Raw genomic sequence first — 21392 nt, forward strand, 5'->3', positions numbered from 1 at the left:
AGAGAGATGTTCGGCTCTGGGAAGAATTACGCGGCAGAGAATTGACGAAAATTGGCCGTCGAACCGAAGCCGATAGATCGTTCGAGAGAGCCTTTTCGGATAGAGAGATAATCGACGATCCCGATAATTACGCCCCTCCCTTCCCCCCTTTTCATGGAGGCGACGATCCTAGAATTTTCACGTCGCGTGTTTTTTTTTTTTTATAAATGGCGTGCCAATTAAAACGCGAGCTAATTGTCGAAACGAGTCTCGTGACGGTTATCCTTTTCTTTCCTCTCTCTGGTCGAAAATAATTCGTGCCAGTTACAGGAGATCCGTTTAATCCGACCTGTGCGTGTAATAACTTTGCGCGGGAAAAGGTTTTGGACTTTTCGTGGCGGAAAAATCTAATTCAGGGAAGGGAATTTCCCAAGTTTATTCCCCGTACGAGAGATATTTCAAAGGGGGATCGAATTTCGGCGGCAAAGGAGATGATATCCTTCGTCCGCAAGGAAGCCGAAGTCTCCAATGTCGAGTTAATTATAATCCAAAGGGAGAAGAGCCAGTGTGCATCGATTCCAACATTGCCGATTGTCCACCAACTTCTACCAGTAGAATAATCAACAGAACTTGATTGGCTCGAAGAAAATATAGGCAAGAGGAAGTGTAATATTCGTCGCTAATATTTGCAATTAATTTTTTCCTATTCCATCAATCCCCCCATCTCTTTTTTCTTAGTAGAAAAAAAGTAGAAGTAGAAGATTTCATAATTAATTTAATTTCTCTCGCGCGCCAATAATTGAAAGAATTGAGAAGAGTGTCTCGTACGAAGTTATACCCTTTTTCCCTCCCACGATCCGCATAAATATGCAAGGAGCAAGGACGAATTATCGATTCCGGGAAATGGAAATGGAAGCCCATTAAACGAAATCTCTCGATTAGCGGTAATGATCGTCATCTGGCGGATAAGCAGGTCGCAAATCCTCGTGGAGGAAACGCGGGTGGAAACGGAATCGAGGGTTAAAACCTCGTGGGGGCGGCGGCCACTCGCGACGAATAAACAAAGGAAGGAAGGAAGGAAGGAAGGAAGGAAGGAAGGAAGGAAGCCTGCACATCCCTTCCCCAAGAGAAGGCTTCATAAATTGTTCATCGGACCATCCTCTCTTTCCGTTTCATCGCCCTTTATTTTATCATCGATGTTTTAGATAGCCGGAGGCTCGTCCATGAAAACTCGGAACCCGATTAATTTTTCTTCTCGCCAATTCGATTAGCCGAAAGATTAAGAAAAAACGACTCGTTTTGATTACGGTTTTCGGGAACAGAGAAAGAGGAATTTGTTCTAATTCTAACATCTAAGTCTGATGTAATTCGAACTTCGATCAACCGGGAGAATATTTTTCGAGTATTTTTCCACCATTTGCTTCTTCGATCGAACAGAGAGACGCGAGAGAGGTATTTTCGAGGAAGAGGCAGGAGCCGAGAGGGAAATTTAGCGGTGCGTAGCTGGAATTTAACCGTGTGCATCGATGATCAATCGATGGAGGGCGGATGACGGATGAGCGTTGGGACAGAAAACGGAAACGAAAGGTATCGAGAACGATTAGAGCTTCCTGCCAATCCGTGACAATTTTTCCCCGAAAGATAAACGTGGAAAAAAGTGGAGGGAGAAGGAAACACGGTCGAGAGGCGAAAACGTGGAAGGGTGACACGTTCCACTGTGACGTGCCCTGTTGCTCGAAAATATCCAATCAACCAGCGAAAAAATCCACGTATCTATCGAACATATTCTCCCCTTCTAATGGGAGTTTGTTTTATTTAATTTCTGGCCGAGTCGAGGAGAAAAATCGAGGCATGATTATTTTCTATTCGCCTCTTCCATCCCCCAACTGTCTCCAACTACGAATAAAATGTTTCCACGGATCGACGCGTTGCAAGCTCGTTCGTCCTCTCGTCGATAAATGAATTTTGCTAGGAGAAGAGGGCGGCCGTGTTCCGCGAAAGAACTTTGCGCTCCTCGATTTCTGTTTCAACAAATTTCAACTCGGCTGGAACACCGGGTAGAGAATGGATCCGGTGACAAGGAGACCCCTCTCCTCCCGAAAGGAATTGTTTTTTCTACTCGAGTAGGTATCGTTGGTTATTTTAACCTCCAATTTAAAGCGTAATTACGGCGAATTAATCTTGCACCGGTTTCCAGGTAAGCGTGTCGCGCTTCGTTCGATCAAGTCGAGATCCTTTCCTTCTCCGTGCACGCGAAATTCTCCGCGGATCTCTCCGGATATAGAATCGGAGGGGGTGGGTGATTTCCTTGTTTCTGGAACCGGAGATCGTGTTTTCCGATATTGGTTCGACGAATCGAGGCAAAGAAACGAAGGTGGAAAACACTTGGACCAACCTCGTGACCCAGTAAAACCAAAGAATCGTAACGAGACTCTTAGAAATTAGCTGTGAGAAATAAGAGACCCTCCCCCTCCACCCTTCTCTCTCTGTTTCGGTTCAACCCGTTCTCTAATTTTGCTGCTAATTTCCCTTCGCCCAAGATTTTCGACTCCCTCTCTCTCTTTCTCTCGCGAATCTATTTATAAGGAACGAGTTAAAAGAATCGAAAAATCGCTTCGAATTCGCTCTCAATTCAATTCCAACGCGATCGTGTTTCTCGGGATGGGAGAGGGAAAGGGGGGAGTTTTCGTATCGGGGATCGATAATACGCTCTCGAATTGTTAATCGTTTCCTTATCGCGATATCCATGGCAGGGGGGAGGGGAAAGGGTTCTCCATTCTCTCTGTGTTCGCTATCGACTGGGAATCTGAAGAAGCGGCGGAGGCGATCTTGAAAAGAGGTCGATTCTCGATAAACCAACCAACGTGGTGTTCCATCCGAGCAGAAGAAGAAGAGGAAGATGGCGACGTACCGTCGGAGAGGATAACTCGTTATACAACAACTTTTCACCCGGATAGATATCGAAATTCTATCTGCCTCGAGCCAGGCATGCGTCAAAAGTTATAAAATTATCGTTACCTCCCCCCTCGATTCTCTTTACTCGGAAATAAAGCGCGCGATTTTCAAATCGTTCTCACATCTCTCTCCTTCAGAAGTGCAGAATTTCTAGAATCTCTAACCGAGTATCTATCTATCTGCACGGGAGAAGCCGGAACCTCTTATTTCGATCGACACGCGAGCAGATCTCGCTCCGTTGAATCTTATGCAACGTTACGTCTTACTAAACCGCATTTCCGCGCCTCTCGCGGTCTAAATAGCTCGACATACGAGCTCCCAGGGCTTAAACTCCGTGTACACGTTGCCGGCCGTCACACGGCAACCGACACCGCGACAGTGTCGTTCGTCAAATTCCTATCCCCCTTGAATATTCATCCGTGCGAATACGTTATCTCGCCGCGATAACGTTCTCCCTCCCCTCACCTGGTTTCCGCTCCTTCTCTATCTATCTATCTCTGTCGATTTATTATTATAAACTACGCTTGTCGAAGCGCTTGTCGCCCGTTTCAGCCGCGTGAATGAGAATCGAGATTCGCCACGGGGCGATGAATGGATAAAGGATGAAGAACGGTTGAAAGGATATTTTCGATGAAAGGAATATCGGCGTACTAAGCGGTTCAACTTGATATGGAACGAATAGCGTCGCAAATAGATCCAAATTAATCGAGATCCGGATAGAGGGTTTGTATTTTAAGCGTGTTATTCGAGGGAAGAACTATTTTGATAATCGTTTTTATCGAGACTTGCACGTACGTGGAATTTCTTCCTATTCGTGTGTTTATAAAAATATACAAGGTTCGTTAATGTGGTTGATTAATTAATATTCGACTCGATTATTAGATCGAGGAATAATCGCCGGATACGGAAAATCATCGAGGAGGGGGACAAAAACGTTCGTTGTCGCGAAGAGGATGTCGTTTCGAATTTTTCCTCTCCCCACCTACCGCGTGATTCGAACGCGACACCTGGCATTAAATAAAATATATCCAATCGATACATCCTCGATCTGCATAAAGAAAAAAAAAACGAGCGCAATTGGAACGGAGGGGAGGGATGAAGTAGCAGTTCTCAGGTGGAAGTCTCGGGAGGGAGAACATCCTTTTCCCTCGAGAGGCCGGTCAATTACGATCATCGACCGGTATATATCGGCAATTATTATCCTCTGTAAAATGCAAATCCGAGCCCCGGATTCGCGATCGTTCCCGCATTTAATCCGTCGGATCCTGTTTATCGTCAAATATTCAGCGGGGTGGTGATCGACGGGGGACCTCGTTATTATCGTGTCACGATCGCGACGTTGCTCCGTAAAGTGGGCCGTTAAATATTTAGATATTCAGAGGGGAGGAATTGGAATGGAGGAAGAAAGGAAGGAAGGAAGGAAGGAACGGTCGATCGAGCGGCAAAGGGGGATGCTCGTCTCTTAAATAAGTAAAGTCTCGAGCGGGTGGATGTCCCAAAACGACATCTGTCCCAAAACGTGCTCGTCAATCGTGATCTTCGTAAATACAAATCTATTTACCTACGAATTTGCCTACGAATTAATTCCAATTCCGGGGAAAAAGAAGCGCGAAAACGCGATTATCGAATCGATTTGGGGAATTGGCACGGCCTCGTTTTCACTCTCGGGCTTGGACTCGACCTGCCTCAACCGGCCAAAGAGGCGAGTCTCGAGGCGAGCGATGATGAATGCGCGGCGAGACAGGGATCGATGATACGACTATTTTTCTCCCCTCCCCGGAGAAGCGTCTCGGAAACGTAGTCGTCCGTTGGAAGGAAAACAGGATTCAAATTCACAGGTTCCACGCTTCTTCCACCCTTCGAATCCTCCACCAAAGTTTCCCCAATATCTCTCCTTCTTCCTCCGTATGCCAAGAGTTATTTCAAACCGGAAGAGGAGGGCGGTTAGGGAGAGCATTGCGCGTGGACTAAATTCTCTCTAAACGCGTTCGCCGATTCCTGGAACCGCGTGGAAGTAGAAGTTTCGGTGTAATTCACCCAGGAAGTCCAAGCCCATATAAATCGTTCCACCTATAAATCGTGCGCCCCTCTACGCGTATATCGTTAATAAAGGGTTAGGAAACGGCGCGTAACAGGTAGCCGCTGTTTTCTTCCGATTCTAACCGCTTCTTCTTCCGTTCTTTAGATTTTCTCTCTCTCTCTACTGTTTCATGCAGCAGAGTTGCAGCGTGTTGACCGATTAACGAAACGGGAGACACGCTGATCCGGTGTTTTCTCGCGGTGAAACGCGAGTCTCTGCCTCTCTTTCTCCGTTTCTCTGGGCGCGAAAACAGAGGGACAAGGAACGAGTGCAAGCGTTGGTCGCGAGAACGGACTCGGCTTATAATCTCCGCTTGGCGAGTACGTTTCTCTTTTCATGGAAAATAACAGAGAGACGGTGTGTACGTGTGCGCTGGAAAAATAGACACTTTGCGGCCATTGTTTGCGGCCGACAACAAGAATGGAAAAAAAAAATCTCTCCTTCTTTTCCTTCACCGTGGAAAACGCGGTGCCTTTTCCTCTCCTCTCTCTCTCTCTCTCTCTCTCGAGCGTTTTGTAAACGTTCCTCCTCCTTCTCCTCCTTCTCTCGAAACCCGTCCTCCTGCTGGAGCGCGCGCCGAGAGTTCAAAGTGTCACCGATTGTTCCCGGAGCAGGCGTGAGACGCGGTGGAAAAAGGAGAACGCGGAGATCCTCCGCGTCTCCTCCGCGAAGGTGGAGATGAGCTCCACCTCGAACAAGGACAATGCCACGGGGGCGACGAAGCCTTTGTGTGTAAAACGGCCGAGGTTCCACACATCGTTGTCCTTCCATCCGCACCACGCCCCTTTTTACCTTCTTTTTTTCTTTCTCTCTCTCTCTCTCCCTTTTTTCTTTACCGACAAACACCGGTAAATCGGCAACACCTCTGTGTCACTGTACTTAGAGAGACATGGCGGAGAGATTGTACTCGTTCGAGAGATTGATTCCTCCAGTTTGTCGTCTGGTACTTTTCCATCCGGGGAGGGGGATCGATTTCTCGACCTTGCTTCGATAATGGACGTGGTGTTGGTCCGTGATGGGTGTGTTCGGAACTTGGCCATTAACAATTTCGAATGTATGAATAACATCGGCTATTATACGCTTGATCCGCTCTCTTCGTTAATAACCTCGACCTCGTTTGCCATCGCAATTATTTCCGATTATATACACAGGTATATATATATATATATATATATATATACAATATATATATATATATACAATATATATATATATATATATATATATATATATATATATATATAGGAATGATAAATTATCGAAGCAACTATTAAATTTCACTGGGCAATACTGTTTTATATCGTTCGCAAGAAGATGGAAAAACGACGTAGAATCTAAAAAAAAAAAAGGCAGACCGAAGCGGAAGAACGTGAGGATTTTCGAAAATCACGGTGCCGCCATTACGGTAAGAGACACCGCGATAACGCGGCGACGTTTCAATGACAGCTCGCCCTATTTACGATCCACCATCGAGGAAAAATTTTTTCGTTCGATATTTTCGTATCGAAGAAGAAGAAGAAGCCACGGGAATAAGAATAGAATATCTCTTCAACCGAGCTAGCTATCGCTCCTGTGCGCGTACGTGTACAGTCCGCGTCGCGTCACATTTTTGCATCGACAACTTTCTAAGTTCAACCCCGTTCTATCTGAAACCGTTACACGTTACGCTAAGGTTTCTTCTCGTGTACGTACGTCTCTCTCTTCCGAGATATTGACGTCGTTCCCGTTGTACAAGCCTTGCCACAACCCATCTTTGCTTCTTCCCATGTACAACAACCTTACGCAACAACCTTTTCCCGTCCGACAGCACGGATAGAGAGAGAATAGAAACATCTATCTCTAGATCTTGAAAATATTAATTTCGCTCGACAAGTGGGGGGGGGGGGGGGGAGAGGTAGTATCTTATAAAATGTTACGAGCCTTCCCGACTGACCCGCGCGCATAATACGTGCATACGCTTCATCATAGGATTCCCTCGGCGAAACGAAAGGGATGATAAATAAATCATGCTCGGTCTTGCCTCGAAATTTATACGTTGAACGGGCAAATTTATAGAAAGGGTAAGGAGGGGGTAAGGCAGAGCGGTCAAACGTTATGAAATACACGTATAATATATATGTAGCGGGTTGAATATTGAAAATGCTTGAGAATGCCGCCTCTCCCTTCCCTTATATTTGCCGGTTCAATTTCCAGTGCGTCTCGACGCGTATCGGCCACTTTGCGGAGGGAGGGGACGAAGAAAAGGACGAAGCGGTTCGATCGCGGCGAATCGAGCATTCCCCTCTTCGTCCTCCTCCTTCGTCGAGACTTTTTCCCGAGTCGAGGGAACGAAATAAGGTGGATACGTGGCCGACGCGAGGAGGGGGCGAACACGCACTCTCGGCCTCCATCCATTTTTCACGGAGTTCTGCTCGTGACACGTTAACCGCCGTGCTCCGTTTCGCCTTCTTCCGTTACCGGGACATTTCGCCTATTTCCTCTATTTTTTTCCCCACGAATAATATCTAACGTTTTCCATTCCCCGTTATTCGTTCGAAATATTAATTTATGTATATTCGTGTTTGACTCACGACGTGAATTTCGAAAATTTTTTTATCGAAATATATCCTTGTCTTACGAATAATTATCCTGGTTGATGATTGTCGAACAAGAATCAATTCATCTTTTCCTCACGAATAATGCCTAACCACGTTTTCCACGTTTCCCCGTTATTCGTTCGAAATATTAATTTATATATATTCGTGTTTGACTCACGATGTGAATTTCGAAAATTTTTACCGAAATATATCCTTGTCTTACAAATAATTATCCTGTTGATGATTCTGTTGATTGAACAAGAATCGATTTATTTTTTCCCTTTCTTTTTCCCACGAATAATACCTAACCTCGTTTTCCATTCCCCGTTATTCGTTCGAAATATTAATTTATGTATATTCGTGTTTGACATACGATGTGAATTTCTCTTTCCGAAAATACGAATTCTTATCGAAATATATCCTTGTCTTACAAATAATTATCCTGGTTGATGATTCTGTTGATGGAACGAGAATCGATTCATTTTTTCCCCTTCTTTTCCCCACGAATAATGTCTAACTACGTTTTCCCCGTTATTCGTTCGAAATATTAATTTATGTATATTTGTGTTTGACTCACGACGTGAATTTCGAAAATTTTTACCGAAATATATCCTTGTCTTACGAATAATTATCCTGGTTGATGATTGTCGAAGAATCGATTCATCTTTTCCTCACGAATAATGCCTAACCACGTTTTCCACGTTTCCCCATTATTCTTTCGAAATATTAATTTATATATATTCGTGTTTGACTCACGATGTGAATTTCGAAAATTTTTACCGAAATATATCCTTGTCTTACAAATAATTATCCTGGTTGATGATTGTCGAACGAGAATCGATTCATCTTTTCCTCACGAATAATGCCTAACCACGTTTTCCACGTTTCCCCGTTATTCGTTCGAAATATTAATTTATGTATATTCGTGTTTGACTCACGACGTCAATTTCGAAAATTTTTACCGAAATATATCCTTGTCTTACGAATAATTATCCTAGTTGATGATTCTGTTGGTCGAACAAGAATCGATTCATTTTTTCCCCTCCTTTTCTCCACGAATAATGTCTAACCACGTTTTCCATTCCCCGTTATTCGTTCGAAATATTAATTTATGTATATGTATATTCGTGTTTGACTCACGATATGAATTTCGAAAATTTTACCGAAATATATCCTTGTCTTACGAATAATGTCTAAGCATGTCTAACTTTTCCATTCCCTGTTATTCGTTCGAAATATTAATTTATACATAATATTTATACATAATATACATGATATTAATTATGTATATTCGTGTTTGACACACGACGTGAATTTCTCTTTCCGAAAATATCAATTCTTATGGAAATATTCTTATCTTACGAATAATTATCCTGGTTGATGATTGTCGAACGAGAATCGATTCACGATCGGAATGTGATTGGGAATAGCAATCGAAGACGAGAGTCGATCTCGTTAAAAAAAGAGAAGATGGCGCGATCGATATTCGTAATTTTTCCGGCGGATACGAAAACGTGGAAACGAAAGGGTGGCAGATCGGGCGGATAATACAACGGGGCGAGATCGAAGGCGAGGTCGATTGTTCGCGAGAGAATATAACGACCCGACAATCGAACGCGACACGCAACGGGGACCGAAACGAAATTGACTTTGAACGGGCTTCCCTTCCGCCCATCAGGCCGAGACGTTTAGGAAACGAAGCTGTCCGTCGTTTCCCTCCAACTCCTTGCCGCGAAATAACGTGCCACGCGTCGAGAAACTTTACGAGCTGCCATCGCCGCGATAACATCGCCGATTTTCGAGACGCGAGAGATTCGATCGATGACGTAACGCCTCCTCTCTGATAAGAGGAATGCGCCTCGCGGGGAGGGGGATGACGTTGAAAAAATTCCAACGCGATTCCCCCCATTGTGATCGGAACGTTCCTTTCCTGGAAAGTTTCGGGTAACGGGGCGAGTGTCCGTTCGATTTACTTTCGCAAGTTTTATCGAAAAACGAATGGAGAGAGAGCGAGGAAAAGAGGGAAAAAATAAACTTGGTCGTGGAGGAGGAGGAGGGGCAATCGACCCAAATTCTCCGATATTCCACGACGATTCGAAAAATTCGGGAGGGAAGAAGCTCCTCCAAGCTGGACGGGGAGGGAAACAAAGCGACCCTGCCGACGACAGTTGCGCACGATCTCGAATCGAGTGCTTTTAATTCGCCTTCGAGCGGTCGGTCAACACGCCGCTCTCGCGAAACATCGTTCCAATTTCCCATCGAGCCACGCTCCACATGCCGTCTCCCGACCGCCATATTGACTGAGCGCAGAGTCAGTCAACCTCGACCCATACCTCCGTAAAAATAAAATATCCGCGTATTTCTATATTTTTCCTTTTGAGCGTGGGACGTCGCATCGGTGTACGTAAATTAACGATTCGTTCGGAGATACGTTCGAGACGCGTTGTACCGTTATCGAAGTAATCCGGAATACGCGCTTGTTGCAACTTGTACGAAGAGGAGAGGGGAAGAGGTTGCTCGCTCGGCCGATAGTTTGCCGTATTTTCTACTCGATTCGAGTTGCCGCCTTCCTGCCGCCTCGGACGTTTCTCGGACGGCGACAATACTCGTTCGAGGCGCTCCAACAGCCGGAAGAAAGTGTATACAATATTGTGTGCGTGCGTGTGTATATATATACCTCGAGAAAAGGAATCGTGGAACGGAGTGGGAATCTCGGAAGATTGGAAATTCAATTTAAAACGAGCCGAATTCTCGCCGTCGTTCTCATTTTCCGATCGATTCGACCGAATTTTCGACCAAGAGAGAGAGAGAGACCGTTCCGTCTCGATCCTCGATCATCGTTACGTCGAACGACACGAGGTAAAAGATGGCGTCGTTACCCAGGCGATGTAGCCGCCGCTTTCCAGATGCTTTATCCCCGAGTTATAGATCACGCGCCATTACATGTATATATCTTTCGCTCTATGGGTGTACGTCTTTCGAGCAACGACACCGAGTATCGTTTCCTCCGGACGACACAGCGTTTCGTGGACCGCGGAACCAGTTCTCGACCGACAGTTTTGAATTTCGATTCCATCTTTCGCGCAACTTTCAATTTTCAATTCCCAAGGAATATGATCGTTCTACGTATATATATATACACGGTCCACTAACTCTTTTAGAGTTAGATTTAAGACGAGTTTCCAACTATTACCAATGCTCCCGAGTGGAGTATCGAAATACCAAGCGACGTAATTCAAGTTTCTTCTCGACTTCTGCTATTTTCAAACTCATTCGACTCGATACAAGGATCCAAGAGATAAAAAATAAAACGTCGAATCTCCGGAATCATTTCGCGGGGACGTTTAACGGGGAGGAAGGAAAAATACATACGTCGGTATTATATCGAGGCAGGAATATGGAAGATGGCGTGCACGCGTTGCCGGTCTGTGACAAATGGACGTGAGCCAGAGGGGGTGGAACGGCCGGACAGGGTGACAGGGTGCAAGCTGACTCGTAACTTTTCGCCAACGGTCACGCAAATTGCTCTCTCGACAGCCTCGCCTACGTCTACGATCGCGATTTATGGAAATTGGACGATCCTCGCCCGAGCTTCCCCCCTCCTCCTTCTCCTCGATCGCCTCTCAACGAGATAGAAAAAGACGGAGACCCGTTAATGAACCTTCTCTTCTCCCTTGCACTCCCTTCGCGTTAATCGTCTCGTTAATACGAGCGAAAAAATTGCACGCGCGAGCCCTCGAGGCAGAACGCCTCCTCCCCGAAGAGAACTCTCGTTTGCCGGAGTTTAATCGAACCACTCTCTCTCTCTCGTTGTTTCTTTTTCGGGGAAGAGGGTTGTTGGCCGACACCCAACAATCTCGAAACCATTGTTCCAAAGGAGGGGGGAAGGAAAGTTTCTTTCCCCGTGTTAAAGTTGTACGAGGATGGTGCCGGGGTCGAGGAGTCGCGTGTTGTCTGGCGAGTCGGGGAACAGGTGGGGTTAAAGTCGATTGGTCGGTGGGATTGAACTTGGCCCGATCCTGGCCGAGTCGAGTCCGTTCGAAAGAGATATCGAACGGGGTAAGAGTCGTTTTCGTTAAAATTAATTCGCGCTTAATTCGCCTAATGGATTGGGAACGGGTTGTCGGTGGTTAATTAGCGTGACGCGCGACGGCGATATAATTGTGGCGAAAGAGAGAAAGGTCGGGGAATAAATACCCGATACGCCACCTTCTCTCTCTCTCTTTCTGAGTCGCGACTCCTCGTGGAAAAACGCGATAGATCCGCGCGTAATGAATACCGCGAGGTTTGCATTCCGCGATCGTAATGGTACGCGTAACGAACCGCATTGTTCGCCGGGTGTGTAACCGAGATGCAACGGTTTTTTCACGCTCGAAAAAACCGCGAGAGTACAAAAGAAATTTCATATTTCGTCGCAGCGACACGCGTACGTGTTAATCGTATATAAGGGGGCCGAGTATCGGTCTCCCGAGTTTCAAGTTTTTCGAACAGGTCGAGTCGAAACCGAACGCGACACGCGATGAAGAATTTGCGGTTCCGTGATCATTGTGACTAAGAGGCGCGAAGAAAGGAGGACACGCCGGTGTTAAGAAGGAAAGGACGAATGCGTAAAAGGATACTCCAGTTAGGTCTGCCCGTACTTTCCAACCGACCAGTTGGGAACAACTGGAGATTAAACTGGAAATTGCCGTCTCCGAAGAAGGAAGGAAATTCCAGCGGACTTGGTTCGAGAGCTGACTCGCTCGAACAAACTCGAATATTTATCGTCAAATATTGAAACTCGCGTGCAAATTTTCAAATTCGAACGATCGGATAGAATCGCGGTTTTAATTCACTCGTGGTTTCCCACCGCGTATCGAAAGATCGAATTTTCGAAATCTCGGCTTGGATTACACGCGAGAGCTGGCAACAAACTGGAATGCTCGAATCCGAAGAGAGGGGGAAAAAAAAGAAGAAAGAGAAGAAAAAAAAGGAGCACGATGCCTATTCCCCTGTCAGGTTGATTTGCATGTAGAACCGCGGATCGTTAACGGAGAAAACAATGGCGGTGTGACGAAATTCGAGCGAAATTCCGCGTTCGATCGCGGAGAACAATAGCCGAAGGATGTTCGTCGAGTCGCGGCAGCAAACTCAACAGGTTTTTATTTTTCGCTGCGAGTCGAAACGCGAGTCGTTTATGAGTCCGTGATCCGATAAATCTGTCGTTATCGTGGCCGATTCTTCTCCCGAAAAGAGAGAAAAAAAGAAGAGAAAGAAAAGGAGAGAAACACCTCTGTCCCTTGGCGAATTTCCATCTATTTGATCGAATGGAGCGGTATCCACGGAGCGCGAGGAACAATAGGCAGATAAAACCATCGGCTAAAAGCAACCCCTCGCGACCACCCATCTTGCACGAGAAACGTTGGTCGTCGTTTAAATTCGCGTGGTTGGAAATCAAGGAAATAAACCACCTCCTTTCGACGATTCCATTTTTATGCCAGCCAGAGAAACTTCACCGCCTCTTTGAATATATATATGTGTGTGTATACACGAAGTCGATTGTGCGAGTATCTGGCACAAAACGATTCCATTTCGATACAATTCTATACATCGAACGGATGTATTTTTTGGAATGATGTAACACGGCGGATCAAAGATCGGTCTCTTGGGATGGGTGTTGCTGGTACGCGAAGGAATGGTCGGTATCGTCGCGAAGGGAGAACCGACATCCTATATCATCGCGAGGAAAGGGGCTCGTTCGTGTAAAGAGGACCGGATGATTAACAAGCGTGTTTTCGAGGTGGTGTAACGTGTCGTTTTTTCAAACGATCCAACCAACAACGCAGCCTTTGTCGCGTCTCTTTATCCCCTTCTCCCTCATCCTTTGTGCTTTTAAATTCTCTTTTCTCGCTTCATTCAAACGATATTTCGAATGGAGACAAGTACGATGAACCGACGTTAGACTTTCGACCCGTTTTCCGCGAGAGGAAGGGAAACGCGAGAGAATTTTCATGGAAGGAACGAGGATGAGACGAGGTGAAGACGGTGTCATCGGTTCGTCATCCGATAATGGGGCGAAGCTTTCGTGGCAAATTGTGTTTCGGTAGAGAGAGAGGGAGGGATACAACCCCTGTTGAATGCGACCCCCGCGGAAAACAAAAGACGTCGGAGTAAGACACGTCGTCGGATATTTTGCCAGGCGACGAAAATGAAATTTCCGCGTTCGCTTTTACTCCCAGGACCGGCCCTGAAACGCGAAACGTCGTTGACGTTAATTTATTTATCCTCGTCGCCGCGACCGAGACGTCTCGCGATTACCTTCAATCCCATTCCAGTTGGTGGATAGAAAATTTCTTCCCCCTTTCTCTTTCTCTCTCGGGGGAGAAGTTTCCATTGGTCCAGCTCAAGGAATCGGGCTCGTCCTCTCCGATACGATATTTTACACCCTCGTAAAACCACGTTATCGAGAACGTGGCTCCGATTAGAACCCTTTACGTTCATCCCTTTACATCCCTCGACGAGTCCCCGTCTCGAAACAATCGCGGAACCCTCTTAATGGAACAATTCCCAATGGAGAAGTCTCGTTCTCCTATTAATTACCCCGATAATAATTCCACGTAACATCTATAAATTTCTCTTTGCTTCCTACTTCGTGAAACGAAGCTTTCCCAAAGTTAACGCATTCGTCGAGGCTCGGTAAATTTTTATTCGATTCTTCCTTCATAGAAGGAAGAGGAGGAACAAGTGAGAGAAGACGGTAGGGAAAATTCGTGGAATCACGGCGCCAAGGGAAAAAGATCTCGGCCTCGTTTTGTAGACAAACACGATTTTCGTGGCTTTCAACGTGGATGAAAGTTCTCTTCTCTGGTTCGTTAGGACGATAAGTAAAAGGGGCGGGTGTTCCTCCTCTATAAAGTAAAGAGGCGGTGGGATTTTCGAATTACCGATAGTAAAAGAGAGCGAGGAGAAGGGAGAGAAGGAGGAGGAGGAGAAGAGAACGTGGGTTGGCTCTCTCTCTGTCAAACGCGAGCTAATCTCTTTAATGCGGCCTTAAACTGGCCGCCTCGAACGAGGGGGAGAACGAGTGGCCCTCGAGACTCGATAAACCCTAAGAAGGAAGGATTAATCCCCGTGAAGAATATTCAATTGCGGTGAATTCCTTTTCCCGGATAATTGTTATCCAGGAAAATGGCACTGCGATTAATGTCGCGAGGGAAGGAAAACGAGGCGAAGACGGATCGAACAACGGAGGAGAAGCACGAGCTTTCTTCGTACGCGCATTCATACGATCGAATCGAAAATCGATCGAATTGTCCGATAATCGAGCTCCAACTCGTTCGCGTTCTATATTTCGTGGAAGAGGAAGAATAAAATTTGAGAATTTTAATTAACGTTGCACAAGTTTTTGCGCGCAGAAGGCTCGACTTTCAAAATCACGAAACACGACACGCGCCCGCTCTTCTTCGCGTTCGATCCCATTAAACTTTCGCGTTACAACGTTTCAAAGGAACGATGGATTACGTGTTACGGAAGGGAACCGTATCTATTTTCCATCGATCGAAAGTTTATCGAAATTTCGCCAGAAAATTGGCAACTCGCGATCCCTAATAAAGGAGAAACTATGTAATTTTTGATTGAACTTTGTAATTTTTGAAGTAATTCTCGAGTGTCGTCGTGTCCACGCAAATTAAGGATCAAACGAACGGATACAGAGATTTCTGATCAAAAGAAACTTTCTATAGGAATATCGAGGAATAAAGATCTACGATTTTTGCTCGACGAGGAAGAAGGGGAAAGAAGAAAAATTAATCTTTCGAAGATCGGATCGAGTCAAAGGATTAATTCGCGATATAATAATGCATTTGGATGCAAATCGACGGCAAATGTTACAGATTCCCTGAATTTTTCCTCGCGAAATTTGCAACATCTCAGTTTTTCTTCGACGTTGTCCTTGATTCTGGACTCTCGTTACGGTACCGGTTGAGGGAAATATAGAAACTCGTCGACTGGGTATGGAAAAATCTGCAAGAAACGCATCGAAGCCGTCTTTCCAGATCGATCTCGCGCCTCTCCATATTAGGCTCAAGCCACGGCTCGACCCGATATCTTCGAGTCGAGTAGACGGAGCATCCGAGCCGCGATATATCTCAAGTTGAATGAAAAATACTAATCGTCTACTTTCTATCTCTGTTTCCTCCAAAGATTTCCGTGTTCCATCGAGCACGGAACACGGGCCGTGTCCTATAATCCATCGGATTTAAAATTGGAGATTAATCGAGCTCGAACGTGTCCCGGGACCGTAAACGAAGATGGTATCTAAGAGTAGACCAGACGAGGGGGAAAGATTAGAAAAATTCCCGAGGAAGATGGTGAGAAGAACGTAACGAATTGGAGGACGCACACGGTGGGCCTGTATATTGGGATCTAAATAACGTTCTGACGTTTTAAACCGGCACACGATCGGCCTTTCCAACCTTGATCCCCTGACAATTTTACATTCCTATTCGTCGCAGCTCGTAGGTCATCTATTAAAGGTTTCCTCCACGCGATATCGCGGCTCTCTTTATTATCACCGCGGTTGAAACCCATTCCTCATCGATTTATCGAGTCCCACGGAATCCGAAGAAGATTAGATTGCCATACACGCGCTATCGATCGTATCGATCATCACCCAAGAACTCCATTCGTTTCTAATTTTCTTCTCTTTTCGTTTTCCAATTGCAAAAATTGAAAAACTCGTACGTAAAGGTTGCGCGTGAAACGAAAATGTTAGATTCGCGTGTGGGAGAGAAAAACTCGTGCGTTACCAATGGCCGTGACCGAGTAACAGGACCATAGGGCAAGTGTTTGTCGTAAGTCACCCCTCGCGAATCCTTCCCAGAGCCGTTCATCGATTAAAACGTAACAGTTCTCTCCTAGTTTTCGGTTACCGTCGTATTTAACGATCACTTAAACATTGGAAATTTGAGTGTATGTGTGTGTATGTATGTGCACGTATGTGTGTCTATTACGCGATTATGAGATCCGAGGCTTTCGAGTTTAATGCGTATTTAACAAGAAATAACATTGGTTAACGAGAGAACATTGGTTGAGAGAAAATATAGGACGACGCGAAATCGTAAACTGAAAAATTTCGGATCGATCCCGAGTATTACGTTCCGTGTATTACGTTCCGTGTTTACTACGTTGGCGAGAATATAATGAGTTGTTGTGAAAGGAGGCGAGGAAAAGGATAGTCGGAGCACAAGAAACGAGGAGAGGAGAGCCGAAAGCTTAAAACGCGAGAATGTATGCGTGTACACGGAAAACAGTTGCGTTGTCTCCTCCCATGAAATAAAGCGGAGATACTGTTAGCTATTCTACAGGTACGAAACCCTTTGGTATCGATGCATTACACACGTAGTAGAACATGGACAATAGCCATTGAATTAGCGATACCATCGACTCCCCTGCTCTCCTGACACGACACGGCCGGACCGTGGAAAACTAACCAATCTATATCATCCGTACAAATTACACCAACGATCTCGAAAGCCTCGAATATCTATATATATAAAAAATAGGGGAAAAAAAAGTAAAAAAAAAAAAAAGAAAGAAAGAAAATGAAAAAAAACCATCCTCAAAAACAAAAATACCGTTGTGTGTCGCACGTCCGCGTATCGCAAGTGGCGAAAACAAAACCGTGAATGATTTGGCTTACTGTGAACCATTGCAGCCCGCTCTTGCCTCGAATGCCGTGGATCGTCTCGCGGATCATCGAAGCCGGTTGAACAGCTGTCACGAGGCTGGCAAAATGCTCGAAGGATGCGCGACAAAGAGAAAAGAGAAAGAGGAAAGAGAGGAAACCGGTCCGCTGACACACCGTGCCGCGCTCGTCGACCAACTGCGTGGCTTTGCGGCCGCCTTCGCCACCGAGCCGCGCTCATCGCCGAGTTCGACTGTGCTCGGCTCCGTCCGCCGCCACTCGGCTCCCTTCGGCGTCCCTCGACCAGCCGCCGAAATGCGACGAGCGGCTCGCTCCCTTGCCGGCTAGCCGGCAACTTTCACGGGGGATGCGTGGACAGAAGCTGAATTAAATAGATTAGGATCTTCATCGAATCCCCGGGACCGACGAATTACCTCCACCAGCCCCATATTATACTCCACAGACCGGCTTCGATTCTCTGTGCGGTCAGAGACGTCTCTCGCGTGATTCGATTTGCGCGCCGATTCACCGTCCGCCGTGGATAACACGCGTGGCCATTTGTGATCGAACGCGTTTTGGGGAACGCGTTTCATTTTTCGGGGTGCAGCGCGATTTCTTTTTTTTCCCCCAACGTTCACAATGGAAATTATGTCACGTTCCGCTCGCGGATAAAATAATATCTCGAACGTTCCATTGCATTTTTCCACTTTTCGATTTACATCCCCCACTTCTTTTTCCCTATTCTATTAGCCCGCGTAATTTTTAGCCCAATTTCAGAAATCTCGTTTACTTTACTTTTGGAACAAAAGAGAAGGGGGAGATGGGGGCCAACACGGTCGACGATTATTCCGTACACGCTACAGTTAATTACACGTATGTCCTACTCCGTTTTCATGTAATTTCCCTCGTATCTCGGGAAAAACCGTCTCGAAATCTCGATCTCGCATCTTGACTCGTGAAAGACATAAAAAAAATCGATTTCTTTCGTTCGAATCCCTACATATATATCCCTTGGCGAACGATATGAATTATTTAGCAAAGATTTCTGGTAAAAACTTCGACAATTTTTGCAAAGGTTCTCTCCTTTATCTCCCGCGGAAAATTATTCAATTGAAACTTCCGATTTGAATAAACCTTTTGAACGCATCTCCGTTTTATTTCCGCTCGTTTAACCGTGAAATCATCGAGCCGCACGAATCGGGAAAGAGAGAGAGAACGAGAGAGAGAGAAAGAAAGAAATGTCTCGTCGGAAACGAAAGTTGTACAGGAATGAAAAGATGGTATAGATAATTTTAATTGCTTCTCGTTCCGTGGAGATCCGAAGCGTCGACATTTTCGTGCCTATTGGAATTCGTACACGCGGGAATATTACACTTACAATTTATACCTAAGTTGAAAAACGTTTCGTACAATGCGGATAGAAAGGGGGGGACAAATTCCTCGCATAGTAGCATGTAGACGTTTAGCTTGCAGGTTATGACGCGCGCATCCCAATAATCTAACGCGACCCATAATTCGGCTGCTCAAATCCCGATCTTGTCCGGCGGACAGATTGGCCTGCATAATCAACCGTCCCTCTATTGTCCCGTGCTCGCCTCTAAACACGTGAAACTTGGCGCGAAACACGATCGATCCAGACTCGAAATTACATCCCAGAGCTGCATGTGCAAGGAGAGAGAGAGAGAGATGCGAGCAAGCACGTATTCCTATCTCGTCCCTTCTGTTCGAAATAAAATCCAGAATTTCTTTTTTCAATTCGGAACAGAACGAAGGAGGGAACGAAAGAGTCTTGTTCTCGAGCAAGAATGTAATAAGAATCGATTTCCGTGACGCGAAAATTCGGTTAGAGATCGATTCCTTCGAAGGAAGCCTTCGAAGCCGGCCAAGTTAATTTAATCGACAATGAACGGTTCGTGAACGGGGGAGAGAGTTCGAGCAGCTTCGTCGACCGAGATCGCGTTCTTCGCATTGTCACTGCCGATCGCGCGACTCTCCCCTCGCGTGAACTTTGTCGCGCCACGTTGTACTTCGAACACCGGCTTACACTCGCGCCTCAGTCCTCTCCAATTACGGGAGCTTCCGGTTTGAACCGCGACTCACCGACCTTCGTTTCTCCCCGCATCGAGATACGCAACTATTCCTTTCCGATAAGGAACCGATAAAGGTGTTCACGGGCCACCTTTCTCGCCCTTTTCTTTCTCCTCATTTCCAATGAATTATTCAACGAAAGACGAAATCTCTTGAAAGAGAGAGAGACAGAGAGAGAAGAAAAATGAAAATGGATCCATCCACTTGCACGATTTCTTCTATCGTCTTTGGAAAGGGGGATTTTCAGTTTACACGCGATCGGATTACGAATTTTAAGATCCCCTTCGAGGATCTTTCGAGTCTCCTTAAAATCACGGATCATCGGATTCAGGAGGGGGGGCGTTTATTCTTTCCCGTTCCTGGAAATTTCGTTCGCGCAACAGCCGTTTGTTTATCGCTCTGTTTTCCCAGCGGCGAAATTAACGGCGATTCGTTAACAAAATCCTCGATTGTTTGGCGATACACGTGTCCCGCGGGTAATTCGCGTAATTCAGCCAAATTTCCAGCCCGGTCTACATTACGTCGACAACGAGTGCACAAAGCTCGATTATTCGATATAACAATTTCGGGACGGCTTATTGCTTTCCAGCTCGTGTATTATCGGACGGATTCGGAAAAGCCGATTCGAAAAGCCGGATTTCGAAGAGCACGGTTAATATTTTTTTGGCCGGGCCAAAATAAAAAAAAATGAAAATTTCCAACGATTTGTCCGCGTCTCTGCGAACGAGAGAAGCGTGTCGCGGACAGCGTATAAAAATACAGCGGTGCGTAACAACAATGAAAATAGTTAGGACGCAACGACAGAGGTTGGAGAGAAAAATTGTATAGCGAGCGCCGGTTTTTGGAAAGCACGATAAGTTCGATGACGTGGAATATTATTTTAACGCTCGCCTTCCATATCGCAAATCCAATCCGCGCGGTGTCTCGTCGCGCGGCCTGCTTCATCCATTCCCCGTTTATCCTTCGCGATCTTTCGACCGGAAGGAAGACACGGATACGAGAAACTCCTCCGCAAATTAAGGAAATTTGCTCAAGAGAGAGGAAGATAGATAGTTACGCGACGAAATTACGTTACGATTTTTCTTCTCTCTCTCTCCTCTGACCCAGTTTCACGGAAATACGAGCAATCTAAGACGGGTTATGCCAGCCACCTCGTCCCGATAATAATGAATCGCGCGCGAATGTCAACGGAACCGGCTTCATCCAGATATGTATCCGATTATTTACATACGTGGTACATTCGATTGTATCTCCCCCTCCCTCTTCCTCCTCCTCTCGGTTCAATCGCGGACAGAATCGATTCGATGATCGACGAAAGACGATTTTCTCGGAAAGAGAGGGAGGGAAAATTGATCTCGAAAATGATTATCAAATTTGCTCGTCCAGCAATTGGGTCAGCGATGTTTTTCCACCAATTTCTGCTCCATCAGTTTTTACGTTGCTCTTTGTGCTCCCTCGACGAGCCTTTTTCCCATGCCTCCCATTGATCGACTCTATACATACTTTATCCGTGATTGTAATTGGACGGTTCCAAAAATGGTATGGAGAGCTAATTATAAAAATTGAATCGGGTTGATTGAAACTCCTCGAATCCTACCCCTCTCTTCCCCCGACAATTTGAACCAGGGACGATAACGTACCGTGAAAACGGTACGTATCCCAACTCGATCCTCCCGAAATTTCTCCGTGAACAAAGGATCCTCGAACGGTCCTCTCTTTCCAACGTGGAAGGAAAAACAGACGCTTGGCTTCCGTGCCTCTCTAGAACGCAAGTGCCAACGCTCCTTCGCGCGAGCATCTTCATTTCTTACACACGCATGCAAGCGAGTGGATAGTTTCGTGTCTATGTTTCGCCGAGTATCTCGGAAAGAAATCTGTTTGGTATTTAGTTCCAAATCCAGAGAATCGGTTGGTACGCGGTGGTATGGAAAGGGCCTTGAATCGAAGGCGCGAGCACGCAGCTGGATAAAAAGGGCCGCGTGCGTGCATGCGTGCGTGCCTGCCTGCCTGCCTGCCTGCCTGCCTGCCTCTCGATTGACGTGGGAAGATG

The 21392-nt window shown here is 45.9% G+C and overlaps 1 protein-coding gene across 10 annotated transcripts in view; it reads right to left on the minus strand.

Annotated features, from left to right (window-relative positions):
• LOC102655479 (putative uncharacterized protein DDB_G0271606) overlaps nt 1–21392 on the minus strand; it is a 102631-nt gene that overhangs the window by 29530 nt on the left and 51709 nt on the right. Inside the window, exon 1 of one of the 10 annotated variants that reach the window (XM_393703.7) lies at nt 17270–18954. The exons of 8 other annotated variants lie outside the window; for them this stretch is intronic. Coding sequence is in view for 1 of the 2 variants with exons in the window: in XM_006565562.3 (XP_006565625.2) it covers nt 17270–17326 (57 nt within the window). In the remaining variant the exon portion in view is untranslated. Of the gene's footprint in view, nt 1–17269; nt 18955–21392 lie in introns of those variants that run through there. One more of the 10 variants, XM_006565562.3, reaches the window with a different exon arrangement.

This window comes from Apis mellifera, linkage group LG10 (genome assembly GCF_003254395.2).
Source record: "Apis mellifera strain DH4 linkage group LG10, Amel_HAv3.1, whole genome shotgun sequence".
Taxonomy (NCBI): domain Eukaryota; kingdom Metazoa; phylum Arthropoda; class Insecta; order Hymenoptera; family Apidae; genus Apis; species Apis mellifera.